This window comes from Scylla paramamosain, chromosome 31 (genome assembly GCF_035594125.1).
Source record: "Scylla paramamosain isolate STU-SP2022 chromosome 31, ASM3559412v1, whole genome shotgun sequence".
NCBI lineage: Eukaryota > Metazoa > Arthropoda > Malacostraca > Decapoda > Portunidae > Scylla > Scylla paramamosain.
The window spans coordinates 220,001-245,235 of record NC_087181.1 but is presented as its reverse complement, the minus strand read 5'-3'; the positions used below and the strand labels follow the sequence as shown (position 1 = coordinate 245,235).

The following is a 25,235-nucleotide window of genomic DNA, read 5'->3' as shown; positions in this document are numbered from 1 at the left end:
CTTGAACACGAGTCCTGAACCATCGGCATGTGCGTCGTGCGTTGCTCAAGCGCGTCGCTCACGTGTCGGCGGAAGCCTGCTAAAGGCAAGTAACACTTCTCACTGAGCAGATCCAGTTTGAAATATTGTGCCGCACTTCTCTGTGGACGAATTCCGAAATAGGCTGTTGCTAAGATACGTGGTGTTGTGAGTGAACCATTCTAGCACAGAACACTGCTCATTGGAATTTTGGCTCCGCGCAAACCGACGAGCCCCGGCGGCAGGCGACACGGCCCTATAAATACGACGGCAGCCGCTACCTCGTCCTCTGTAGCAAACCAACCGTGTGCCACAGTACAGTTCCAAGTTCCCTGTCAACCACAACACACCACAGCAAGCCATGGCTCCCAAGAAGGTATGGCGGCCAGCCTCTGCTGTGCCTCAGTGGAACAGTGCTCTGACGGTCGGACATTTTAACATTTCCAAGTCCACACCGCAGCGAGTGTAGAGATAGCCTTAAGCGAGGAAGCAATTCATAGCCGCTGGTATTACTTGCCCTGATTTCTTAATTAACTGATACAAACTTTCAAATCGTTAAGTTGTGTGAGGTGTTACTTGTCGCAAAACAAGGGTGCCGTCAAATTTTGCAGACAGAAAGAGACAGAGAGAATGTATTATTAATACACGTGAAACAATTATTCATGGTTTGATTAAAATAACGAAATTCAAGTTAAACACCTTGCATTAGTGTGTGGAGCAGCCTTTGACATTACGTTAACACCTCGTATTGTTGTTTATCAAACCAGCCTTCGACATTACATTAACTACCTTATATTTGTGTACACCAGCCTTTGAGACAAAGTTAATTACCTTTGCTGACCAATCTCTATATAAGCATATCTCTTTTCAGGCAAGATAATACTAATGATATACAGCAGATACACTTCCTGCCGAGTGTTAGAGTGAAGTGCGATATCAATAACTACAGCTTCTCCAAAGTCGCTGGCACACACGAAACGTTTCCTTCAGTAAACTTTTTTTCAATGCGACCACACTGGAAACTGTATCCACGGTGCCCGTGCCGGCCCAAAGCTTTCTAGAATACTCGTACTCTGCTGCAATTGGACCTGCTTACTTGAAGCCCTCACGCCCGGCCATCCTGCCGCTCGGGAAAGCCTTAGTGCGTGAAGTGACCGTTGGATGGCAGACACCCGCACCCCGCGACGTTAGCTATACCAGCGTAGTAGGTGTTGTCAAAGCACACACACACACACACACACACACACACACACACACACACACACACACACACACACACCGTCACCATATTAGAGCTTCTTTTCCTCGTGAAGATGCCTCGCTGTTAAGCTGTACACGCACACACACACTACCCTGTTCCCCGTTGGCAGTTGGTGGCCTTGTGGACAGCTGTGGTCCGCTGTGGAGTGCGCTGCTCCACACTTCCATCGTCTCTAGTGTTTGCCCTCAGTATAATTCCCTCGATCTGATGTCAGTCTGTCAGTCGGGCTTTGTAACATGGTGGGAGTCCATTCGTCTGTTGTTCGTCAGCGCCTTGATTTGCCTGCCTGGCTGGTTGGCTGACACCTGACGCTGCTCTCACTCACCCATGCAGCGGAGGAGCGAGGGTGACTGGGAGGGTTACTCGACTTTTATCCCATCATGTGAATAATACCTCGCCAAACTGAACTATGAGATTTACTAAGTTTTTCTTATAATGGAGCACCGAAGTAGTAAATGTTGTCTACAAGAAACTAATTTTGTTATTTCAATAGATATTTCGACACTAGTAAGAATAAAAATGAATTTCTTTAGTAAAGGATTGTTCTATCAGTTATTGACGAAACTGCAGCGTGCAAGGTCACGCTTCGTGGTGTAACACCGGGCCACATGTGCAGCGAGTGTGTGTGTTTGTGTCGGTGTCTCCCGACCCGGTGCTGTTCCCCACCACCCCCATCCCTCTTGGCAACCTACGCGACTGGAGAAATTTAGGCATGGCTATCTTTTTTTTTTTTTTTTTCTCTCCCCTAAACGAGGTGGGGATGAAACAGGTCTTTGACCCCCGCCTTCCACCCACAGGGTCTCCTGCAGCGGCTGGACGAGGGCGTGGTGATCGGCGATGGCGGGTTCGTGTTTGCTCTGGAGAAGCGAGGATATGTCAAGGCAGGACCCTGGACTCCCGAGGCCACCGTGCAATATCCTGATGCAGGTAAGGCTGCGCATCGCCGCCCTGGTGCAGGACAGCTGCAATAACTGCCAGGAATGCAAGATTAATAAAGGAGACCCTAATAGATGCGTGGGTATGAATGACAAGACTTAGTGCCCTCTCTCTGATGTGAGTGACAGCGTGACACTTGTTGCTTCATTTGAGCACTCCTCAAATGTAGGGTCGAGACACGCGTGCAAGCGTGCAGCCAGGCAGTGTGTAACAAGCATGGTGTGTTACAGTGCGTGGGCTGCACCGGGAGTTCCTGCGTGCCGGCTCGGACGTGATGCAGGCCTTCACCTTCTACGCCTCAGACGACAAACTGTCCAACCGCGGCAATGAGTCCAGCGCCAAGTATACGGTGAGTGCGCGCCCGCTCCCACACTACACAGGGCGCGGCTCACAGCGTGGTCACGCTTTTCATTTCTTCTGTCATGGGTGTGTGGTGCGTGCGTGTGTGTGACTGCTACAGGGTCCCGTTCTTTCCCTGGCAGTGTCGTGGAATCAACGATGCCGCGTGCAGGCTGGCTCGCGAGGTGGCCGAGGAAGGCGACGGGCTGGTTGCGGGCGGCCTCTCCCAGACACCCACCTACCTCTCAGGTATTGCCCCGCCCCTGCACTGCCCCGCCTCCTTCTAACTCAACTAAAGTTTCCTTCTTAACTTTATTTCTTCAGTCTCCTCCTTTAATGTTTCATTTGTCTTTTATAATGGTCCTAGGGTTCTTTACTGTTATAATTTAATGTCCATTCTATTTGCTGATTTCATATTATATCATTAATTTTGCTGGTTCCTTCTTCTCTACGCTAGTCAGTTTTCCTCTAACTTATCCTTTAAGTCGTTAGTTCTTAGGCCTCCCTTCTTCTCCTCATGAATGGCACCGTTTGTCTGCCCTCCATCTTGTTTTGTTTCCACTCAACACTGATAGCAAACGCACGACTTTTGCTCCACCCTTTGCTTGTCCCTCCGCAGGCATGAGCAAGGCAGACACACAGAAGGAGTTCCAGAAGCAAGTTGATGTCTTCGTCGAGAACAAAGTCGATTTCCTTATTGCTGAGGTAAGAAAGCGTTTTTTCTTCTTTAAAATCATCTTAAATTTGCACATATAAATATAAACAGCTATATCTTTATCAACGTTTAATCTTCCATTTTTTTAAAGTGCCATTATTATCACGCCTCCTTCCCTTCCTTCTGTCTCGCGTACTTTAATATCATGGCTCTTTCACCCTTCCCTCCTCTGCTTCCCTTCCTTCCATGCCTTCAGCCAGTCAGCATGCCATTATCGTTTCTCTCTCCTGCTTCCCTTCTTTCTCCAGTACATCTCTTATACCTTGCAACACTCCCCTCGCAGTCAGCATGTCATTACCATCATGCCTCCTTCCCTGCAGCTCCCTTTCCTTCACATCACGCACACCTTCCAACACAATCAGCCATGTCATTATCACTGTGCCTCCTTCCCTACCTTCCATGTCTGGCATACCTTCCAACACTTATCTCTGTCAGCCAGTCAGCTAATCAGTCAGACGTCTTTTCCACCGGCAGTACTTCGAGCACGTGGAGGAGATGGAGTGGGCAATCGAATCGTGCCTCAAGTCCGGCCTGCCTGTGGTGGCCTCCATGTGCATCGGGCCTGAGGGCGACCTGCACGGCATCACCGTCGAGGAGTGCGCCGTCCGCATGGCCAAAGCCGGGGCCCACGTGGGTGAGTCTGGCGTGGGGTTTTTGCCAAGCGTCGCGATAAGGCGTATCAGTGGCGGCGGGAGATAACGCTCCTCTGAGAACGTGTTGGTTTAGAGATGATTGCGTCATTCTGTGAGTGGTGGTGTAACTGTCCTGGTTCTTTGGTCTTGACATAGTAGGGGACTGGAACCTTCAGTGAACCTTTTCTATTCGCTTTTGTTGCCCTTAACTAGAGTTCATCTTATTTAAAAAAAAAAAAAAAGTGAACTGCTTTTGTCATTAAACTCTATCCTCGATATTCGTTCCCGCTCCCTTCCTCCGAACACTTCTCGTCTTGCCTCTCACTTCTTGCCAGCCACGCCTCCTTCCACACTTCTCATCTCCAACGCTCTTCCATCTCCACCTCCCGTCCGTCCTTCCATGTCCTGTTACCTTCGAACACTGATTCTCTTCAACTTTCTCTCCTTCCCTTTCATCCCCTTCACTCCTCTTCCACCCCCGCCCCATCTCCTTTCCTTCCACTCTCCCACCTTCTCTTTTCCCACCCCTCATCCCCGAGACAATACCTCCTAACAGCTCGTCTCCCTCGCTTCTCACCACCTCCCCTTCCTCCTACACCCCACCTCGTACCAACACTTCATCTCCCCTCCTTGTCTTCCTTCCACAGTGGGCATCAACTGTCACTTCGACCCCTTCGTCACCCTGGAAGGCCTGAAGAAGATGAAGGCAGCCCTGGACGCGGCGGGTCTCAAGGTTCACCTCATCGCCCAGCCCCTCGCCTTCCACACCCCGGATGCCCAGAAACAAGGCTTCATCGATCTGCCAGAGTTCCCCTTCGGTAATACAGCGATCCTTCTGTCCCCTCACGTGGTAGTTAACAGGCTATGTACAGATCATACATGTGCTCTGATGCAACGATATTCTCACGTGTGGTGTTTACTTCAGAAGTTCTTGTATTTTTTTTTTTTTTTCAGTGTTCTTCATTACTGTATCTGCATGCTGTTCACGTGCTCTCTCTCTCTTTTACTTATGGTTTCCGTCCTTTACTTTTCCTCACGTCGTCTCAGTCTCTGCTCGTGGCCTAACGGTTACAAGCTCGATCTTGGCTCACGGTCATGTCTCATTAGGATAGGCGCCTTATACCCTCTGTCGCGATGCCTAAGCTCACTCTTTCCCTCTTCTGTCCAAACGCTCTTAAGGTAGTCTACGTGTAGGCCTGACGTCTTGCAACTTTCCATATATTCTCGTGCAACGAACACAACAGCGCCCCCTAAAAAACACTGTCCTTGCACACGCAGGGCTGGAGCCTCGCATCTGCACCCGCTGGGACATGCATCGCTACGCCAGGGAAGCCTACGATCTCGGGGTGCGGTACATCGGCGGGTGCTGTGGCTTCGAGGCGTACCACATCCGTGCCGTGGCCGAGGAGCTGGCCAAAGAGCGCGGGAAGCTGCCGGCGGGGTCTGAGAAGCACGAGCAATGGGCCGGCGGGCTGAGGATGCACACCAAGCCGTGGGTCAGGGCAAGGTGAGTGATGGCGTACACGGGCGGACAGGGGTAGGCTGGGATGGACGGTGATGGTAGTGGTGGTGGTGCGAGACATGGAGTTAATACGGAAGAGCAATAACCATTGAAATAACGGCAGATAGTAAGAAAACGCTCCTCAAGACTATACTTTCCCTTGTCCTTATTTTGTCCACCTCTCTAATGCAAGGGTTAACCAGTATTTTTAGTCTTTCATCCCTTTTCTGGTAAACTCTGGAACTCCCTGCCTGCTTCTTTGTTTCCAACTTCCTATGACGAACTTTTTCAAGGAGATTTCAAGACCCTTATCCTCCAATTTTGTATGACCCTTTTGACCTCTCTTTTGGGACTGACACCTCAGGTCTTTTTTTTTTTTTTTTTACCTCTTTTATTACCCTTGGCTGGTACCCGTCATATATAGGGGGAAAAAATGAGGTGGTGAGAGAATATCAAGTCTGCTGGAGAGAAGACGAGACGAAAAGCTTTTGACTCCTCCCAATACAACTACATTAACAACACCACTACTCCCTCCTTCCCTCCCTCAGAGCCGGCCGCCAGTACTGGGAAAACCTGCGTCCTTCCTCGGGCCGCCCATTCAGCGCCGCCATGTCCAAGCCCGATGCGTGGGGCGTGACTGCCGGTGACGCGAGCCTCAAGCAGAAGAAGGACGCCACTACTGAGGAGGAGCTGACAAACCTTGCGAAATCCTGCAAAGTAGCGAACGGGAAGTGAGGCAGAGGCGCGGGACGGGAGCTTACAGGTGAGGCGGCGGCGGCGGTGGTGGTGGTGATGAGTATGCTAGTGACGGTAGCGGTGATGAGAGGACGATATGAAGCACGTGGTGATGGTGATACTATTATTGATGGTGCTTATTTAAGTGTCTACAAGCGTGAACATGTAATTAGTTTTATAGTGTATGCGTTTCAAGATAAGTATGGCCGCGTGTGTGTGTGTGTGTGTGTGTGTGTGTGTGTGTGTGTGTGTGTGTGTGTGTGTGTGTGTGTGTGTGTGTTGATGTGCTGGATTAAGACCTAATTGTATAGTAATAATAATAATAATAATAATAATAATAATAATAATAATAATAATAATAATAATAATAATAATAATAATAATAATAATAATAATAATAATTTTCTTTTCCAGATATGTCGGTGAGATGACGTGTGAACACAAGTGACCGGTGGTGTGTGTGTGTGTGTGTGTGTGTGTGTGTGTGTAGGTGTGGGTGTCACCTGTTGCGATATTTATTACTGTGACTTCCAGTAAGAAACTACAACCCCGAAACTCACTATTTTATTGAACACCACCACCAATAATAATAATAATAATAATAATAATAATAATAATAATAATAATAATAATAATAATAATAATAATATTAATAATAATAATAATAATAATAACAATAATAATAATGACGGATACACACACAAGAAAGATGACTGTCTTTTTTCAGTACTCGCTAGGAATATTACAACGGTGGCCGGGCGTAACAGGCAGTGATAAATGACAATAACATTATGCACGTGTGACGTGAGAATGCTGAAATCTGTATAATTATAAGTAGCAGCACAGCACCTTATTAATATTAGATATAGCATCGCCGCCCTTGCTGTCCAAACATCACTTAAATTTAGGGCAATGGACATTATATGGTATGGATCGCCAATGAATGGCTTATGGCAATGTATGTTATATGGATTAGTATGCGTGTCTTACATACGAGGACTGGCCACTGGCTCGTTGCTTCCCTTGTGTTAAGTCTACTGAGTGGGTGGTTTGGTACAGGCAGGCGGCCATTGTGATTTAAAATAAAAGTTACTTAAATACTACGTTGTTTTTTCCTTCTTCCATTCATTCATTTCTCCTTTATTCAGTTCATCGGTTTATGAATGTGACTTCTTCCTCATTCTCACTCCTCTCCTGTCGTTCTCAATATCTACATCTTTTTTTTCTCTCCTCTTCCTTCTTTTAAATCTTATCCGCGTCTTCATCCTCCTTATCTAAATTCTTCCCTCTCCCTCTTCCTATTTCCTCGTCCTTCTTCTCGCCCTCTTCTTACTCCTTCACCTTCTCCTCCTCCCTCTAATCCTCTTCGCCTTCACCTTCTTCCTCCTCCTCCTCCTCCTCTTCAGCACCTCACAGTTCTCTCTACCTATAAAACTACAAGGCTGAAGAATCTACACATATTACATGAGCCTAAGGGCCAATCCACACTGTACAGGGACGGTCACGCTCTGGTCACGGTCTAGTCATATTACAAGCATTTCAATGGGGACCGTGAGCGCCAGTGTGAATGCTTCCGTTGAAATCCATGTAACAATACGTGACTAGACCGTGAGAGTACTGTGACTTGAGCGTGACCATCCCTATAGTGTGCATCGTCCCTAAATGAGGCAATCAATATGGGGCACACAACACTTCCAACACTATACACAAGGCATACTACTTTATTGAAGAGCCATTGTGACACTACAGTACTTGTTATATGGTCACAGATGGACCGATACATGATAACTATTTCATGTTACAGAATAAGTTGACTTCTAAATAATGACAGTCGCAAGTCAAGAATAATAGAGAGTTTAGTGTCTTTCCTCACTCAGAGAGAGAGAGAGAGAGAGAGAGAGAGAGAGAGAGAGAGAGAGAGAGAGAGAGAGAGAGAGAGAGAGAGAGAGAGAGAGAGAGAGAGAGAGAGAGAGAGAGAGTGTGTTACAAGGCGAGTTTAATACCGACGTCTCTGTTACCCACGTCATCCCATAGAGGAGCCAAAAGCGAAATTACTCAGGAATAAACACTCGCCTCTTAACACCTGCGCCTCCCTCTTAACCTCCACCCTCAACGTGTCTGCCTGTCTTAATGACAGCCTTAGCGGATCAGAGGATCATAGGTGTGAAGACTGCGGGAGAACATTAAACACAGACGGAAGAAGAAGTGAGTGCAAAGATATCGCTTGTGGCTGCGACTGTACCAGCCTCACTGTTACACTGCTACACTAAGGACAGTATACTCAAAGAAGGGTATTCGTCTACAGCAATACACTTTAACTACTCCACTACCTGTACACTTCACCGCTTCACCAAGGAAAGGAGACCCGTTACCAGGACACGTCTACTGCAGTCTGCATCACGGGGATTGAGGTCATGTTATCATACTTTGGTAACCTAGCCGTCAGAAGACCTATCACTAGTCATAAATACATCAAGGCAGCATTTATTTATTTATTATGTACTTTATTTAGCGGTATTCGTCACTGCTGCCTGTATATGTTAACAGTGATAAGTATTCCCTAAGTGTACCGCAAGCATGGTCTGGAATATGCATTGTTGAAGGGGAGGCGGCCAAAGTAGGATGAGACGACCTCGAGAGCCCGCAACCAAGAATACTATAACACCACTACACGCACTGCTATCAGAATTACATCAGTCTTAATCTGGCGGGCATCTTTATCAAGTAACTCCACAATAGTTTTTCTGTCTGATTACTTTCACTACAATGTTTTCATGCCTAATTACTTTTTTCAGGCAACTGAGTTCATTTACCTTTTTAGCTAAGTAACATCACAAGCTATATTGTTTCTATACCTGATAACCGAGGCGAAAAGACAAAGAAAGTATTAGTTTTACCCGCCAGAGTAAAACAAGCATAACTGAACATTTACGCTAGAAATGTACAGAAATCGAAGCAAAGACACGTGGGGAGCGCTGACCTACAGAGTACCGAAGGGCGCGAAAGGCGGGCTGTACTGCGTGGAGTAGCGGAGGCGGCCCATGAGCGAGATGTCCCCGCTGGCTGCCGGGAGGTCCTGAGGCGGCGGCAAGGGCGACACGAGGCCCTTCTGGCGCATCACCTGAATCTGCTGAGCCCGCACCGTCTTGAGTCTGCCCACCACCCGCCAGTGCAGCCTGTGTGTCGTGGGGGAGGTGGGGGATTGGGCAGGTGTGGCGCAGGGAGAGAGCCACACCCGAGGAGGAAGAGGAGGAGGAGGAGGAGGAGGAGGAGGAGGAGGAGGAGGAGGAGGAGGAGGAGGAGGAGGAGGAGGTGAGTTCGAGTATTATTATATTCGCAGATGCTATTGTTATCATTTCCATTATTGTTTTTTGTTGTTGTTATACTACTACTACTACTACTACTACTACTTCTACTACTACTACTGTATCAATAGTCGTCCTACTATTACTATTTCTACTGTTATTGCTTCGACGACAACTACAACTATCACTACTATTACTACTACCACCGCCAACACCCCCACTACAACTACACCTATCTAACTACCTATCTCTGTATCTTCATCTCATCCATCTCTTCATCTATCTACCCTCCCTGCACGCCCGACTCGGCTCAGCACCCACCTCTCGCAGGGCAGGATCACCACGGAGAGGATCATGCCGAGCAGCAGCAGCAGGAAGGCCGTGAAGAGGTGGTTCAGCTCGATGGCCACCACGCTCTGGGCCGTGCAGTGCGTCATCATGGGCTGCCACCGACGCCACGCCCGGCTCAGCAAACCCCCGTCTCGAAACTTGATGAGTCTGACAGTATAGATCCGAGGTCTTGAGTAAATTACTGTGGTATTCAAAGTGGTATTACTGTGTGGTATTCAAAGTGTGGTTCTCTGTGTGTGTGTGTGTGTGTGTGTGTGTGTGTGTGTGTGTGTGTGTGTGTGTGTGTGTGTGTGTGTGTGTGTGTGTGTGTGTGTGTGTGTGTGTGCGTGTGTGTAATAATAAAATAATAATAATAAACGGTTTATTATTTAGGCAGTTAACAAACTGAAAATGTACAGAGGGGGGGAAAACCTTAATATTAATCCTAAAGGTAAGTCTAATCTAAGAGGGAAATACTATTGATTGATGGCTCGCACCATGGTGGGAATCGCACTGAGTCTGTACCGGTCCGTGCGCGGCGTGTGTGTGTGTGTGTGTGTGTGTGTGTGTGTGTGTGTGTGTGTGTGTGTGTGTGTGTGTGTGTGTGTGTGTGTGTGTGTGTTGAAGCTATCTTTAGGTGTGTTTTGTACAGTTTTTGGTAAGGAGGGATTAGAGAATGGACAGGAGGGCGAGGACGAGGAGGTGGTGGCGGATGAAGAAAGAGGCAGACAGACGGATGGATGGACGGACAGACAGCCAGATAGACAGGAAGACAAACAGAAAAGCACTTCGAGAAAACACACACACACACACACACACACACACACACACACACACACACACTAGTAGTAGTAGTTTATTGACAAAAAGAACATTGCAAGTAACAAAAAGCTACATGTCGCTTTTTGTCCAACTTAAAAAGAACACAAGAGCATAGAGGACCAAACCTAAATACGGAATCACAAAAATTACTGAAAACGTCACACAAACTGTATTAACATACGTAAATGCCACATCACTGAGTCCATCAACGACAATAACAACACCTAAAAACACAACTAAGGCAAAAACTAAAAACATTAAAGCAAACCAAATTAAACACACACACACACACACACACACACACACACACACACACACACACACACACACACACACACTTACTGGGCGTCGAGTATCTTGGTGAGCGGGGAGTGGCGACGCAGCGCCATGCCAGTCTGCGTGGTGAAGTAACGCCCCCTCACTTGCATCACCAGGCAGTTGTTCCCGTAGTTGGATCTGTACAAGTTATCTTCCATCATGTACACGTACTTCTCCTTCGTCGCCTGCGGGAGAAGAGCAGTGCTGGTTGTGGTGGTGGTGGTGGTGGTAAACATATCAAATTCTGGATAACACTATTTTACCTACATTTTTTTTTACTATAGATCACAGCCTCTATCACATAAAAAGTAGCAGTAGTAGTAGTAGTAGTAGTAGTAGTAGTAGTAGTAGTAGTAGTAGTAGTGGTAACAGAGGTATGGACTTAATAACACTTCACTAACGCCAAAATCTTCAGCATCATAAGAATTAAAAAAAAAAAAAAATGAACTGCTACTGTTACTAACTTCACCAGGAGGAGGAGGAGGAGGAGGAGGAGGAGGAGGAGGAGGAGGAGGAGGAGGAGGAGGAGACGAAAGATCATTAGGAATATAAAAGAAACGAAAGAACGTGACAAGAATAACAAATGCATGGAGGAGGAGGAGGAGGAGGAGGAGGAGGAGGAGGAGGAGGAGGACTGTGGCATGGTGCGTACTATGACATAATGGTGAAGGTTATCTTCATTAATTCTAAGAAAGGAAGCATTATTACTTTGACCTCTCTCTTAGATAAGTGTGTGTGTGTGTGTGTGTGTGTGTGTGTGTGTGTGTATTCTGTACGCCACATGAATAACAAGCGCAGGTGTTTATAGACGTTCTGAATAGAAAACAATTACAGAGCACATCATCCCTTCTACACGTCGCTCTCAGGTGGACAGACACAAGTAGACGACAGACTGACAGAGATGAAAATAAATAAGAACGTACAGATCGAAAGAAAGAAAGAAAGAAAGAAAGAAGGAAAGAAAAGAAAAAGGAAAAAATATCCAAGGTTTTCAGTAATTATGAGATAAAACAATAATCATTTTCTTACTTTTTGCATATATATATTTTCTCTTAAGTGAACAACGGGACTTGAGGCCACAAACTACTATTCTGTAAACATGGTAGTGCCTGTCTGAATTTCCAGCAAGTCCTTGAGAGAGAGAGAGAGAGAGAGAGAGAGAGAGAGAGAGAGAGAGAGAGAGAGAGAGAGAGAGAGAGAGAGAGAGAGAGAGAGAGAGAGAGAGAGAGAGAGAGAGAGAGAGAGAGAGAGAGAGACGGGGGGGGGGAGAGAGACTACAACTGTAAATGCTTTCCAAATAACGCGCTAGAATAGAAAACACGAGCGTGAGGGGAAAACATGAGCGTGAGGAGTGTTAGGTGGAGTGTTCTCATTAAGGAGAACACTCAACACTGGAGGAACAGGTTTGTCTTACTCACAAATTCTCGACTCTTACCTTCGGTTTCTTATTTATTCATTTTTTTTAATTATTATTATCATCATTATTAGTGTAAATACCTTTTCTATTTATTTTATTTACCATAGATTTTTTTTTTATTATTACTGCAGGGACCTCTATTTTTTCTTGTATTTTCTTAATATTGTGGGCATATTAGTTTTATTTTTTACTTGGGACACCTTAAGTTTTCTCTTTTTTTGTTATTTGTTTTCTTTTCTTCTCATTGGTGTGAATGTACCCTACTCACTCAGAATATAGCGGGAAATAACGCGTATTCTCTTATTTCCATTGAGATGATTGTAATGAAGGCACACACAACCACCAGCCTGGCATAATGCACAGTGAAGACTCCTACCACAGTGTCCTGCCGGAACGCAAAGGGGATAAATAAATGAATATAAAAAAAAATGAATTAAATCAAAACTTAAAATTCACTAAACACTTAGAGATATTAATGCTGAATACCAAGATGAAGTATATGAGAATTGTCTTCCAGCCTTTGAACTTATTGCTGCATCACTTGCTAAGTCAATAATAATGATGATGATGATGATGATGATGATGATGATGATGATGGTGAGAATAATAATAATAATAATAATAATAATAATAATAATAATAATAATAATAACAATAATAATAATAATAATAATAACAATAATAATATTATTAATAATAATAATAAATAACATGCCAGCGTGAACCCAAAATGAACCGTGAACTGTTTTCTATAGGGACTGACACCTTTAATGAACCTTCTATTATTCTATCGGTTTCGTTGCTTTGACCAGACTGAGCTCCTATACGACCAAACAGTCTACATTACAACATGGCTGGCTGTGTGCTCCTACTGTGTACACTCCTGCTACATAAGTGAATGAAAACACCAATGGCCTTCCTGACGTCACTACGCTACCTCAATATCTCAGCCAGACAGTCTCGTATGTTTCATTCATTTGGGTTCTTTCCTTGAGAGAGAGAGAGAGAGAGAGAGAGAGAGAGAGAGAGAGAGAGAGAGAGAGAGAGAGAGAGAGAGAGAGAGAGAGAGAGAGGCACTTTGTCCTCTGCACACTACCTTGGCAATGCCTTGGTGGTCCTCCGTGACGAGGCTGTCAGCGTGAGGCAGCACCAGCTCCTCCCACACGTCCCGGAAGACCGAGTGGTGGGCTTTCTGCAAGGGACAGGAATGAAGCTAGTTAGATTTGGAGGGAAGGATGGGAAGAAGTATACGTAATGAGGGAGGGAATGGTTGTAAACAAGGAGGAAAATGGACGCAGAGGAGGAAGAAGGGAAGATATGGAATAGAGGGATGAAAGGAAGAAATAATAAATGGAGCAGGCTAACACACACACACACACACACACACACACACACACACACACACACACACACACACACACACACACACACACACACACACACACACACCCTGAATTCCTGCTCCAGCAACGTGCCACTCTTGAAGCCAAAGCGATAGGAGCCGTCCTGCACAAGCTCCTGAAGGCTGGAGAATCCGACGCTGGTGGAGGCGACGGTGAGCAGCGACACGAGGGCCGAGGTGTAGTGCGCATACACCACCAGCGTGGCCATGAAGATAGTGATGAACACAATGCGCGTCGACACACTGCGCACCTCAAGCCACGAACCTGCGAAGGGTGTGGAAGGCAGAGTGAGATGGAGGCATGGAACTGCGCTACACTGCAGAGGATGGTGGTCGCAGAGGAAGATGCAAGGGACACAAACAATTGGAGGAGGCTCAGGCTTGGCGCTAACCACTCACTCTAAGCAAAGAAGCAAAGGTAAAGTACAGACAAAGATTTTATAACACTCATACAGTCTTTGATGGAGAGTGTACCTGTAATTCAAGACACTCGTAATAGATCAACAGTCTCCTCTTATTTGTCCTTCCCATGTATTCTTCTGAACCATCAAGACTCCCTTTTCCACGAGTGTCCGACGGGTTTAAGAGTGTGAACTGTGTGTGTGTGTGTGTGTGTGTGTGTGTGTGTGTGTGTGTGTGTGTGTGTGTGTGTGTGTGTGTGTGTGTGTGTGTGTGTGTGTGTGTGTGTGTGTGTGTGTGTGTGTGTGTGTGTGTGTGTGTGTGTGTGTGTGTGTGTGTGTGTGTGTGTGTGTGTGTGTGTTGGGGGGAGAGGGGGATTGCCGGCCTAGTATATAGGACCATATTCTGAGATACTTCTGTCTGCACCTCGGTTACTTTCAAAAGGCTCTAGTTGAAATTACACGAGTTTTGTAAGGTGTTCTTACTGTTCTAGCAACACTTCAACAAGATTTCTACATCATTAACAGGAGAAACACTCATGAGAAGATGACTAATATTCTCTGTGACCTTTGAAAATAATGGTGGTGGGAGAGCAAAGCGTTTCTGAATAAGGGCCATAGAAAGATGCATAGATACACAGATAGATAGACAGATAGACAGATTCTACGCATTCCCACCTTGCACAGCGAAGGCCCCTATGGCGAGGATGTAGGCGTCTTTGAAGGTGACGCGCTCGGTCTCGAAGGGGGAGTAGCAGGCGCACAGCACGAGGAAGGGCGGCGCAAGCACCACGAAGGCGATGGTGCCCAGCCACGCCTCGGGCAGCAGCTCACTGGTGAAGCTCGTCCAAGTCTGCTCCATGAGGCCGGGGCGTCGCACTACCATGCTGTATCTGCACCGGGGGATGGGGTGACTTTTGGCCTGCTAACAGGCAGACAGACAGGCAGGCAGGCAGGCAGGCAGCAGACAGACTGATAGGTACAGAAACAGACAAAAAGACAGGCAGACAGATAAAGACACAGGCAGACAAACAATAAAGAGGCAGGTAGACAGATAAATAAAGAGACAGGAAGACGGACAAATAAAGACAGACAGGTAGACAGACAGGCACACAGGAGACAGAAATGCAAAGACAGGAAGACAGAGGAATAGAGATAGGCATATGTATAGACAGAGGCAGACAGATCTACAGAGACGAGAAGACAGACAAACAGACGTAGACAGACAGACGGTCACACAAAATAAAGCGGAGATAGAGAGATAGAGAGAGGGGGAGAGAGAGAGAGAGAAAAAAAAAAGACACCCACTCATCCTTCCAGAACCACACACACACACACACACACAGTTCTTCACGTCCTCTCTGCTCTGTGTGTGTGTGTGTGTGTGTGTGTGTGTGTGTGTGTGTGTGTGTGTGTGTGTGTGTGTGTGTGTGTGTGTGTGTGTGTGTGTGTGTGTGTGTGTGTGTGTGTGTGTGTGTTGTCAATAAATTATCTATCAGTGTGTGTGTGTGTTCCTCCATATCTTATTCCCCATCACATTGTTGCCTTTTAGTCACTGTGCCTCAAGCCTTCACTACCCACCCAATCTCCCTGAGGCCCGTGACAAACGTGACCGCCTTGGCACGCTCGTCGTTGTGGTCGAGCGCCGTCACCACCACGTCGGCGTGGCCCTCCACCAGTTCCCCCACCAGGCCGCTCCAGGACCCGTCAGCGTCCATCACCCCGAAGGTACGGTCCCACGGCAGGCGACACGAGTACCTCAACAAGAATAATAATTATAATAATAATAAGAAGAAGAACAAGAACAAGAACAAGAACAAGAAGAACAAGAACAAGAACAAGAACAAGAACAAGAACAAGAAGAAGAAGAAGAAGAAGAAGAAACTTACTTATTCCTCCCCTCTCTCTCTCTCTCTCTCTCTCTCTCTCTCTCTCTCTTGATTGATTGATTGATTGATTGATTGTCTGACTGAATGATTGACTGATATACATTTCACTGACATAAAAAATAACACATTATAAATCAAGGTCCATAAAACACACACACACACACACACACACACACACAGGGGCCACGTACGTAAAGCCGAGTATCTCCTGCAGGGCGTCCCAGATCTCCTTGGCGAACCCCCCGGTGATGTTCACGTTCAGGTCTCTGTCAGGCGGGCTGGTGTACACGAAGGGCGCCTGCTGCTTGGGACAGAGGCGGGTTAATGAGCTGTTCCTGCTGCTGCTGCTAACACTGCTACTACTATTTCAACAGCAACAACAACAACAACAACTACTACTACTACTAATACTACTATCACCACCACCACTTCTACTCTAGTTCTGTATAATTCCTTTGGCTCTACTCTTTGGGAACTGGCTTGTTTTTCTCCCTCCCAGCCTTTTTGTATTCCTTGGACAGTCTTTGTTCATTAAAACTTACTATTACCACCACCACCACCACCACTACTACTACTACTACTACTACTACTACTACTACTACTACTACTACTACGGGAACTGCCACTTGTCGGACTGATGGCTCCTTGTAGGTTCCCTTATGTTCTTAACACTACTGCCGCTACTATCACCACCATTACTACTACTACTACTACAGCAACCACCACCATCACCCCTTACCGGCATGGTGGTACATCTGAGGTGCAGTCCCGTCAGGTTGGTCCGTCTGTCGCTCCAGTGTTCCTTGGCCTCGGGCACGCGTCCCCCTCCTCCCAGCCACGCCCCCAGCGTCTCCACCTTGAGGGGCGTGTCATCCACCACCGAGTACGCCTCCCGCACGATCACTCTGCTGGGGGTGGTGACGGTGTTGGTGGTGTTGGTCGTTGTGGTGACGTTTTCGGAGTCTTCCAGCGAGGCAAAAGTAACCTGAGGATATCAATGTATTTATTACTACCATTATTACTCTTGTCGTAACACATGTTGAATAAAGAAAGGTATACAACTCAGCCCGGGGGTAAACTAGTGTATGCTGTCGGGCCTTGCTGTGGAAGTATGCGGCCAGATGTGCTACGCCTAAGCTCCTGGGGTGTATGTAGTGTGTCCACGAGACTACACCTTTCCATCAGGGTCTGGCGGGACGGAGAGTGTGAGTGTGGTGTTTTGTCAAGGCCATCTCGTACGGGATTGCCGGCCTGGTGTACAGAACACAAACTCAATGGGAATTTCACTTCCTAAATATCTCCTTTTGGAAATTTCAATCAGGATAAAATGTATTTGATTCCACGTGAAGTGAAATTTTAGTCCACCTACTAAATATGCACTTGTCTTTACTGCTGTCGCTCACACACACACACACACACACACACACACACACACACACACACACACACACACACACACACACACACGGACTTATCAGTATTTATATTCTCATAAATCCGAAATTGCACAAGTCAAACAGAATCTCTCTCTCTCTCTCTCTCTCTCTCTCTCTCTCTCTCTCTCTCTCTCTCTCTCTCTCTCTCTCTCTCTCTCTCTCTCTCTCTCTCTCTCTCTCTCTCTCTCTCTCACACACATACACATGCCTTGGGCTAATACACAGACAACAAGTCACACCTTTCTTTCCTATCCACACGCACACCTTTACCTCCTCTCCTCCTCTACAAAGAAAGGTATCCATCCCTCACCTCACCTACACAAAACTCCATTCCTAACACACGCATCCACTCCTGCATGTTCGCTCGTCCTCGTCACACACACAAGTAGTTTAGAGTTAGTCCTACGATCCTCTGCATAACTAGACCATTTTTCACAATTCATCCAGTAGAAAGCCAAGCAGCACACACCGGAGCCCGTCGGTTACGTATTAACAGCATGAGAGCATAATGGAAGCTGCAAGAAGCCATCAGGCCGACACGTGACACTTCCTGTATAAAACCTACCTCTCTATTTCCGTCTACCATTCCCACTCGTCTGTGTTAATTCGAGGTATAAGCTGAGAGTAATAAATTGAAAAAGTATCACGAAATAATGCGTAAATCTATCAATGGGATTTCTTCGTCACATTTCGTAACTGGATATGTAACAGTGAAGGGTATTTATGGACCAAAAGAATAGAACGTCACATAATATTCTCCCGAACCGTTGGACGCCATAATAGATGAGAGAGAGAGAGAGAGAGAGAGAGAGAGAGAGAGAGAGAGAGAGAGAGAGAGAGAGAGAGAGAGAGAGAGAGGTAACACATTCATAAGACACATGAACAATGCAAATCGCGTGTCTGTCTAAAGTCGAGCTCGTCCCAGAAAACCTCCCCTCGTGTTATTACTTTTCCTCGTCTTACGTGTGTCACCACCTCATTAGGCCGCCGCCACCACTACCACCACCACCACTACCACCACCACCACTACCACCACTCTCACCACTACTACTACTACCACTACTACTACTACTACTAGCACTATTACTACCACTACTATTACTAAGAGCACTATTACCACCACCACCACTATTACTACTACTACTACTACTACTACTACTACTACTAATAATAATAATAATAATAATACCAATGCACTTTCATTACCATCTAACACACACACACACACACACACACACACACACACACACACACACACACGTTTCGTCACTTAAAATTACATATGCAAGACAATGAGACAACAGATAGATAGACAAGTAAACAGACAGACAGACAGACAGACAGACAGACAGACAGACAGACAGACAGACAGCCAGACAGAGAGACAGGTAGATAGAAAGATAGATATATAAAAAGTTACGTAGATAGGTAGACAGTAAATAAGTAAATAAAGTGATACCGAGTGCTTCTCAACTGGGTGGGCGGGGGGGGGTTGCTCTCCCTTGGGGCCGGGGGGACACTCCCGTGTGGGCGCGAGAACAGGACGGGAGAGAGAAAGAAGAAGAAAAAAAAAAAAAATCACGGAGTCATTGGCCATTAGTACAAAAGAGATGCAACAAGGGCTATCTATCTATCTGATTCTATCTATCTATGGTGGCGTAGTTGGGGAGGGGGTTGAGTGGGTGGAGCAGGGAGGAAGGGAGGAGGACCCAACTGCACTGAACCAGCTTGCAAAAGGCTGAGGATCCCCGCATTTGGCAAAGAAACTTACGTAAACACAGATCACAATATCAGTAAATCAATCAATTAATTTATCCGTCCATCTCTTAATGTACTCGTATCTCTCTCTCTACCTCACTCCTATATCAAGCGGCCTGTTGGTCTAGGGGTATGATTCCTGCTTTGGGTGCAGGAGGTCCCGGGTTCAAATCCCGGACAGGCCCACTTTATTTTATGCCTTCTTTATGGACCCACGCAGAGACACAGAGAAAAGGAGAGAGAGAGAGAGGGGGGGAGAAGGAATACATCAGGGGCACAACACAAGTACGTCTGTTAGGGGACAAAGCTAGAGAGGCGAGACTGAGGCCCGTATCCCGAAACGCTTCGCTTCTCTCACCACGACTATTTAGCAAAGGCCACAGAGATGATTAGCCGGATTCTCAAGAGTGTTTCTGCCGTTTATGATGTAGAAATTTTGTTCATCTTTTACTAGAACCATAAAAACAGCCTTCAAAACCCGTGTAACTTCAACTAGACCCTTCTGAAGTAGTGGAGATGCGGCGCAGAAGTGTTTCAGAATAGGGTCCTGAGGTGGCCTGGATGGAAAGGAGGATACTGGGGGTGGACCTACCCGGCAGGAGAAAGAGAGGAAGACCTGAGAGAAAGCTTACGGATCCAGTGAAAGAAGACATGTTTGTAATGGATGACTGATAGAAGATAAGCTTTTTTTTTTTTTATGTAGGAAGGATACTGGCCAAGGGCAACAAAAATCTAAAAAAAAAAAATGCCCACTGAAATGCCAGTCCCATAAAAGGGTCAAAGCAGTGGTCAAAAATTGGTGGATAAGTGTCTTGAAACCTCCCTCTTGAAGAAATTCAAGTCATAGGAAGGCGGAAATACAGAAGCAGGCAGGGAGTTCCAGAGTTTACCAGAGAAAGTTTACGTAATAAGAGTGACAGCGAGGAACACATGAGAGCAGGTTTACGGAAGCGGTGATAGAAAATGAACTTGTAATGAAAGTAACAGAGGAAGGCACTGAAGACCGAGCGCATCAGACAAGGTTGATCCACTGTAGCGGTCTAAAGAACAATTACAGGAGAACACAATCTCCTAATGTGTGTTATTCTTCTCCTTATGTAACCTAACCTAAAGCCACCGCCTTCTGCATGAACAGGTTACGTACGGCGCAGAAATGTGTCGGTGCAGGTCTGATGGCGTGGAAGGAAGGGTAACTATCATGTATAAGAGGTATGTAAATGAGAGGAGGTCACGTCAGATGGGAATGGAGAAAAGTGACTCGGGAGAACACGAAGTTATGGAGGAGGAGGAGGAGGCATATTAGTGGTATTTCTGTCACAGGAGGAGGAGGAGGAGGAGGAGGAGGCATATTAGTGGTATTTCTGTCACAAGTGTCTCGTGTGATTCCGCTTTCGTCTTGGACAGTGTGTGTGTGTGTGTGTGTGTGTGTGTGTGTGAATGCATTGGTAGAGGAAAGCTGGACAAATGACTACAACGGTTAAGGGTATTAATTAAGTTCTTTGCTGAATGACTCACTAACAGACTGACAGACTGATTTACCGACAAACAATAAAACTGACAATGCTGACTAAACATCTGAACGGGTGACTGACTGCGTGCCTGACCGACTGACTGACTAACTGATTACCCTGCAAACCACGTACCTAACTAGCAAACTAATGGATTCAGTTAGTGCTTTACTCACTCGCTACCTGATCAAACTACCAAACCAACATACGCACTTACTAACTCATTATCACACAACACCTATACTTGTCCACCAATAACAATTACTAATAATCTTACTAACTTACCTAACTAACTAGAGAAACGTCTAACACTTGAATTCAACAAAACAAGCAGAACAAAGACTGAAAACTAATTACCTGACTGCCAACTAATCAACTTCTTACCTAACTAGCACACTACCGGGTCCAGTCAGTGTCTCATTCACTACCTATCTAACCTAAATCAATAACTAATAGAGGCACTTACTAACACACAAACTAGCACACCACTAACGAACAAACTAGCACATCTAACACCCACATCACTTACTAAATTGCCTAACTAGAGGAAAATCCAACACTCTAACTAAAACAGCTTCTATGAAGTTAATCGTTCTGAGACGTCTCCGCCAGTTTTTCTCATCCCCCCAGCTGCTAACTCTGTACAAGGGCCTTATCCGTCCATGTATGGAGTATGCTTCACATGTCTGGGGGGGGGGGGGGGTTCCACTCATGCCGCTCTTCTAGACAGGATGGAATCAAAAGCTTTTCGTCTCATCAACTCCTCTCCTCTAACTGACTGTCTTCAGCCTCTCTCTTATCGCCGCAATGTTGCATCTCTAGCTGTCTTCTACCGCTATTTTCATGCTAACTGCTCTTCTGATCTTGCTAACTGCATGCCTCCCCTCCTCCCGCGGCCTCGCTGCACAAGACTTTCTTCTTTCTCTCACCCCTATTCTGTCCACCACTCTAATGCAAGAGTTAACCAGTATTCTCAATCATTCATCCCTTTCTCTGGTAAACTCTGGAACTCCCTGCCTGCTTCTGTATTCCCACCTTCCTATGACTTGAATTCCTTCAAGAGGGAGGTTTCAAGACACTTATCCACCAATTTTTTACTACCGCTTTGGACCCTCTTATGGGACTGGTATCTCAGTGGGCTTTTTTTTTTTTTTGTTGCCCTTGACTAGTGTCCCTCCTACATAAAAAAAAAAAAAACTAACTCAGCATAGCAAGCAGAGAGTATTGAAAGTATAGAAGAGTGAAGCAAGAAGTAGCACAGTTGATAGTAGTTAACAGCTGAGCACCGCTTGTAATTTTAAGATTTAGTTCAATTTACCTGAGCAATTAAATGCACACCTATCATAGTCGGGAGAAGAGGTGAACTGTGTGTGTGTGTGTGTGTGTGTGTGTGTGTGTGTGTGTGTGTGTGTGTGTGTGTGTGTGTGTGTGTGTGTGTGTGTGTGTTCACGTTATCCTGCATAATGCATACCACCTCTGCAAAACTCCCAGAAGCACTTAGTGGCTCAAATAGATCTGAATAAAGTAAAAAGTACACAAGCCATAAATATCTACACACACACACACACACACACACACACACACACTCACACACACTGGTTCACCTTGTTATATTTTTCCTTATTTTCTTACATTTACCCAGTGTTTTCTTACAATTTATCTTATTTTCTAACGGTTTTCCTTTTTCTTATGTCTTTCCTTATTATCTGATGTTCCCTTTATTTTCTTACGTTTTTTTTCATTATTTACTTGATTTTCCCTATTTTCTTATATTTTTTTCTTATTTTCTTACGTTTTTCCCTTATTCTTATATTTATTCTTACGTTTTCTCTTATTTTATCATATTTTTCTTATTTTCTTACGTTTTTCTTTTATTTTATCGTATTTTTCTTATTTTCTTACGTTTTCCCTTATTTTATCATATTTTCCTTATTTTCTTACGTTTTTCTTTTATTTTATATTTTCTTACGTTTTTCCCTTATTTTCTTATCATATTTTTCTTATTTTCTTACGTTTTTCCCTTATTTCCTCATGTTCTTGTTATCTTGCTTTTCAGTGTTTCCATAGCTATTTTATTTTTTTTTTTTTCAGAGACCCCCTCCCCCCCCCCCCCTCTCTCTCTCTCTCTCTCTCTCTCTCTCTCTCTCTCTCTCTCTCTCTCTCTCTGAAAACACTATATGACTGGTCGCTCTTTGCATTGTCAATTTGGAAAGTAATGCTACATCGAACGTGTGTGTGTGTGTGTGTGTGTGTGTGTGTGTGTGTGTGTGTGTGTGTGTGTGTGTGTGTGTGTGTGTGTGTGCGTGTGTGTGTGTGTACTACAAGGACTATGATGACGGCTATAATGATGATCCTATCAAGTCCCCCCCATCCCCCCCACCCTCTCTCTCTCTCTCTCTCTCTCTCTCTCTCTCTCTCTCTCTCTCTCTCTCTCTCTCTCCTGTTATCAAAATATACTAAACTCACTCATTCACACTGACTGATTTAATGACTGAATGACTGACAATCTATCGTTAAGTCACTCAACCTCTCACTCACTCACTCACTCACTCACTCATTCACTCACTCAACCAACCAAGCAACCACTCACTCACTCGCTTAACCAAGCAAGCAAGCAAGCAACCAGCCACTCAATCAGTCATCTATCAACTGACCACTCTCTCTCTCACTCACTGACTCACTCACTCACTCGCAACACTCACCATGTTGTCGATGGCCAGCACGGGTCGCCTCTCCGCGTCGTCCAGGGCCTGCAGGTCACCCAGCACCAGCCACGACCGCTCACTCAGCAGGGACGCTTCACTCACCTGAGCCACGCCACACCACGCCAGGAATGTAACATAACAACATCAGGGAATATTTTAGATTTTTTTTTTTTATGTGGAAGGGATTCAAGTCAAGCACTGATTAAAAAAAAAAAGTCCCACTGAAGATGCCAGTCCCAAAAGAGGATTGCCACAAAAGATGGAAAAAAAAAAAGATAAAATAAGTACAATGAAATTAATTAGAATAAGAAAACAAAGTGAAGAAAAAATGGATAAAATAAAATAAATAAAGAATTGATTCACTGAAGATGCCGGTCCCCAAAAAAGAATTTCCCAGAAAATCATGCTGACATTACAATATTCACTTGCATGCGCTGCTCCCTCCTTCTCTCCCTCCCTTAATGCAATACAAACATATCAGAAGACAAAGGAAGCAGATAGAAGAACGAAAGTTGGACAGAAGATCAAAGTGAAGATAGAGGTACTGAAAATTATAAACGAAAAAAAAAAAAAAAAAAAGAGGCGAAGACGTAATAGAGGAAAGAAACGAAAATAAATAAATAAATAAATAAAAGTAATTAAATAAAAGACACACACACACACACACACACACACACACACACACACACACACACACACACACACACACACACACACACACACACACACACACACCTCTACAAACATGGCGACCTGCTGTGGAGTGTCAAGCAGGGCCACGTTAAGCGTCCTGGCACTGTCTCTCGCCAGCGTGGCCGTCACCTGGTCGGAGGAGGTCACAGGCACCACCGCCACGCTGCACCCGCCTGCCGCAGCCACCTCTCGCATCACCCCCAGGGGCACGCTGCTCCCCGCGGCTAAGGTGAAGACCAGATAGGGTGTTCGGTTAGGTTGAAAAGTATAAGTAGTAACATTAGTGCTGGTAATAGTAGGACTTTTTTCTTTTTTTTTAAGAGAGATCAAGGCCAACAAAATAAATAAATAAATAAATAAATAAATAAAGGAATAAAGGAAAAAACAAATAAAAAGACGCGGTGAGTAGCAGTATAACAGCAGTAGTGTGGGTGGTTGTGGTGGCAGTAGTAGTAGTAGTAGTAGTAGTAGTAGTAGTAGTAGTAGTAGTAGTAGTAGTAGTAGTAGTAGTAGTAGTAGTAGTAGTACAGTACTTACACTGAACATACACATCACAAAATTAATCACACCCCACTGAGGAAAGAAAAAAAAAATAAAATAAAATAATAATAATAAAATAAATAAGTAAATAAATAAATATTACCTCTTCCTTGCTTCCTTGCTAACATCTTTCATATTATTATACACTTAAAGGAGGATGAACAAGCGTTACACACACACACACACACACACACACACACACACACCCTGTCCGCGATGAAAGCAGCTTCGACACGAATCACAGGAGATACTTACGACAAGAAACAAGACTAATAATTATGCCTCCTCCTCCTCCTCCACACACACACACACACACACACACACACACACACACACAGATCAGTAAAAAATGTTAAGCGCATGAGGCAGAGCGCGTGTGACTAGCAATTAGTTCTCCGGGTGGTCGGTCCCTCCTGGCTCCAGCGCTGCGCCACGAAACACACTTCCTTGTGATCAGTTTGAGCAGTGCACTCTCACATTCTGTTGCCGCGCCTTACAGACTTACTTGCTCTATGTGTCTTAATCTTAACAGAAGCGCGTTATTTTTTGACACACCTCTACAGCTCCGAGCAAGAAA

General features: G+C 45.4%; 2 protein-coding genes and 1 non-coding gene across 3 annotated transcripts in view; 2 read left to right on the top strand and 1 right to left on the bottom strand.

Annotated features, from left to right (window-relative positions):
• LOC135116350 (dimethylglycine dehydrogenase, mitochondrial-like) overlaps positions 1-25,235 on the bottom strand; it is a 62,859-nt gene that overhangs the window by 33,121 nt on the left and 4,503 nt on the right. Inside the window, exons 3-13 of the mRNA XM_064033721.1 lie at positions 24,161-24,342; positions 23,423-23,527; positions 16,758-17,003; positions 16,210-16,319; positions 15,711-15,887; positions 14,808-15,022; positions 13,779-13,996; positions 13,426-13,521; positions 10,937-11,097; positions 9,764-9,940; positions 9,118-9,313 (exon numbers count right to left, since the gene is read on the bottom strand). Coding sequence (XP_063889791.1) covers positions 9,118-9,313; positions 9,764-9,940; positions 10,937-11,097; positions 13,426-13,521; positions 13,779-13,996; positions 14,808-15,022; positions 15,711-15,887; positions 16,210-16,319; positions 16,758-17,003; positions 23,423-23,527; positions 24,161-24,342 — 1,883 coding nt within the window. The remainder of the gene's footprint in view (positions 1-9,117; positions 9,314-9,763; positions 9,941-10,936; positions 11,098-13,425; positions 13,522-13,778; positions 13,997-14,807; positions 15,023-15,710; positions 15,888-16,209; positions 16,320-16,757; positions 17,004-23,422; positions 23,528-24,160; positions 24,343-25,235) is intronic.
• On the top strand, positions 251-7,240 carry LOC135116353 (betaine--homocysteine S-methyltransferase 1-like). The gene is made up of 10 exons (XM_064033725.1): positions 251-394; positions 2,077-2,206; positions 2,446-2,564; positions 2,698-2,803; positions 3,174-3,259; positions 3,744-3,903; positions 4,549-4,719; positions 5,180-5,408; positions 5,951-6,165; positions 6,552-7,240. The coding sequence occupies exons 1-9, from the start codon at positions 380-382 to the stop codon at positions 6,135-6,137; spliced, it is 1,203 nt and encodes a 400-aa protein (XP_063889795.1). The 5' UTR covers positions 251-379; the 3' UTR covers positions 6,138-6,165; positions 6,552-7,240.
• Positions 19,326-19,397, top strand: Trnap-ugg (transfer RNA proline (anticodon UGG)). Its single transcript has one exon. It is a non-coding gene; the product is annotated as a tRNA-Pro (tRNA).

What these genes read in the sequence shown, in the direction of transcription:
- LOC135116353 (XM_064033725.1), top strand. An exon ending in CGTGCAATATCCTGATGCAG is followed by an intron (nt 2,207 to 2,445) that starts GTAAGGCTGCGC and finishes GGTGTGTTACAG; the next exon opens with TGCGTGGGCTGCACCGGGAG. An exon ending in CAAAGCCGGGGCCCACGTGG is followed by an intron (nt 3,904 to 4,548) that starts GTGAGTCTGGCG and finishes TTCCTTCCACAG; the next exon opens with TGGGCATCAACTGTCACTTC.